Source organism: Tachysurus vachellii, chromosome 25 (assembly GCF_030014155.1).
Source record: "Tachysurus vachellii isolate PV-2020 chromosome 25, HZAU_Pvac_v1, whole genome shotgun sequence".
NCBI classification, from domain to species: Eukaryota; Metazoa; Chordata; class Actinopteri; order Siluriformes; family Bagridae; genus Tachysurus; species Tachysurus vachellii.
Window position 1 is genome coordinate 687,501 of NC_083484.1, and position 2,500 is coordinate 690,000.

At 42.2% G+C, this 2,500-nt stretch overlaps 1 protein-coding gene across 1 annotated transcript in view; it reads left to right on the forward strand.

The window, feature by feature from the left end:
- phex (phosphate regulating endopeptidase homolog, X-linked) overlaps positions 1-2,500 on the forward strand; it is an 11,028-nt gene that overhangs the window by 2,456 nt on the left and 6,072 nt on the right. Inside the window, exons 3-8 of the mRNA XM_060862132.1 lie at positions 426-587; positions 677-760; positions 1,156-1,382; positions 1,715-1,780; positions 1,873-1,989; positions 2,099-2,182. Of these exons, the coding sequence (XP_060718115.1) occupies positions 426-587; positions 677-760; positions 1,156-1,382; positions 1,715-1,780; positions 1,873-1,989; positions 2,099-2,182 (740 nt within the window). The remainder of the gene's footprint in view (positions 1-425; positions 588-676; positions 761-1,155; positions 1,383-1,714; positions 1,781-1,872; positions 1,990-2,098; positions 2,183-2,500) is intronic.

A 2,500-nucleotide genomic window follows, 5' to 3' on the forward strand; every position in this document is an offset into this window, starting at 1 on the left:
AAGGTTGTGGGTTCGAGTATCAGGCTGGCAATACCACGACTGAGGCACCAAATCCCCCCCGACTGCTCCCCGGGCACCGCAGCATAAAAATGGCTGCCCACTGCTCCGGGTGTGTGTTCACGGTGTGTGTGTGTTCACTTTGGATGGGTTAAATGCAGAGAACGAATTCTGAGTATGTACTTAGCTGTAGGTCACTGTACTTAGCTGTATGTCACGTCACTTATCACTTATCACTTAAGAGTGTATATTGAGTGTACAGTATATGATGATATAAGTTAGTGTACAGAGAGTTTATAGGGTATATATAAGGTGTTTATAAGGTGTATATGATGATATATTTGGGAGTATATGAGGTGTATAAGTTAGAGTGTATATTGAGTGATGAGTTACTTCATGAAATGGGTTTATTTTTTATCGTCTTCTAGCTGGCTCCATTCTGAGTAAGCTGGACCCCAGCGTGAGCCCATGTGATGATTTCTACCAGTACGCGTGTGGTGGCTGGCTCAGAGAACATCCCATTCCGGAAGATTCCTCCAGCTACGGGATCTACCCCTGGCTTCGGCAGAACGTGGACCTCAAACTCAAAGGTACTCAAAGGGACGTGGTGAAGATGTTAATGCTGCGTTGAGTCCTGTGTTGGTCGACGAGGTCTATGATTTGTTTCGGTTTATCGTAGAGCTGCTGGAACAGCCGACTGCTGACGGAGACATCGAGGCAGTGAAGAAGGCCAAGATATTGTACCGTTCCTGCATGAACGAGAGTGAGTTCCAAACAAATTGAGAACCAAACACAGACATAAAAAATGTTTGTACTTTAGTTTGCGAAAATGGTCTGGTTATTTAATCAGCCACTGCTTAGCATTCAACTGCTACTGAACATTAATGGACAGCTTAGTGACCTAGACATGACGAGTGAGCTTGATGATTTCAGCTCCAGTAAATTTTGACACAGTACCAGAACTGTTACTAAAGGGTTCTCTTGAGATCTGAAGAGGAACGATCTGTTGTACAGCTCGTTTCAGACTAACTAATGTAAATAAATAGATCATAAAATAATAATTCTCCAAAACTGGATAAAAAGGAAACATAAATCCTGTTAAAGAAAAGAAATTGAAATAATGTGAATTTTTGTCATCTTTGTGCTCGTGGTCTAAAGCTGCCATCGAGCTGTTGGACTCCAAGCCACTGCTGAAGGAGCTGAAGAAGCGTGAGTTCCGCTGGCCCGTCCTGGGCGACGCTCTGGGCGCTGACGTTCAGTGGGACTCAAGAAAGTTTGACCTTCTCCAGACTCTGTCTCAGATCCGCACTCAGTACAGCAAATCCGTCCTGCTGCGGCTTTACGTGTCAGCTGATGACAAGAACTCTCAGGTGTTCATCATCAAGGTGAGGCTGAGGAACCATCAACAACCACAATGCTCAGGTTCCACCTTCAGCTTATTTGTTCCAGTGGGATTATTTTGGAGAGTTGAGTTAAAAAGACTTTTTACAGGGGCCTTATTTATTTATTTGTTTGTTTGTTTGTTTGTTTGTTTGTTTGTTTATCTTCTTGACTTATTACACATTTGATAAGTTTTTTTTATTTCATGTTAGTGTAGAGAGCATTTTAATTACTCTAAATTGTGTGTTTGTAATATTGGACATTGATGTATGTTGAGAATTTGAGTGTATTTATATCTTCTGTTTATTTTCTTATTCTTTTTTCTCTCTTCTCTCAGCTGGACCAGGCGTCCTTGGCTTTATCCAGAGATGATTACACCACCAACAGTGCTGAGGCACAAACAGTGAGTCTAAAACACACACACACACACACACACACACACACACACACACACACACACACACACACACACCTCACTGTGTTGTCTCTGATCAGAACCGAGAGGCCCTCCTGAACCTGATGGTGGGCGTGGCCGTCATGCTGGGAGCCAATCAGCAGGCAGCTGAGTCTCAGATGAAAGCAGCACTGGACTTTGAGATGAAACTTGCCCAGGTGAGATTTCAGTGTTTTTGTTTAAAGCCACCTGAGTAATAAAGTGCTAAAGTGTATTTAATGTCTTTAAGGGACTTTCTAATTAAATTATTAATCCTGGTGTGTTTAGATTGTGATTCCTTATGAGAACCGCACCAGTGAGACCATGTACAACAGATACAGTCTGTCTAAACTACAGCGCACCATCCCTGAGGTAACACACACACACACACACACACACACGCACACACACACACAAACACACACAAGCACACACACAAACGCACACACACAAACACACACACGCACACAAACACAAACACACACACACGCACACAAACACACACACACAAACACACACACAAACACACACACGCAAATACAAACACACACACACAAACACACACACACACAAACACACACACGCAAATACAAACACACACACACACACAATTATTATATTATATTATATTATATTATATTATATTATATTATATTAATAATCTCTCTCTCTCTCTCTCTCTCTCTCTCT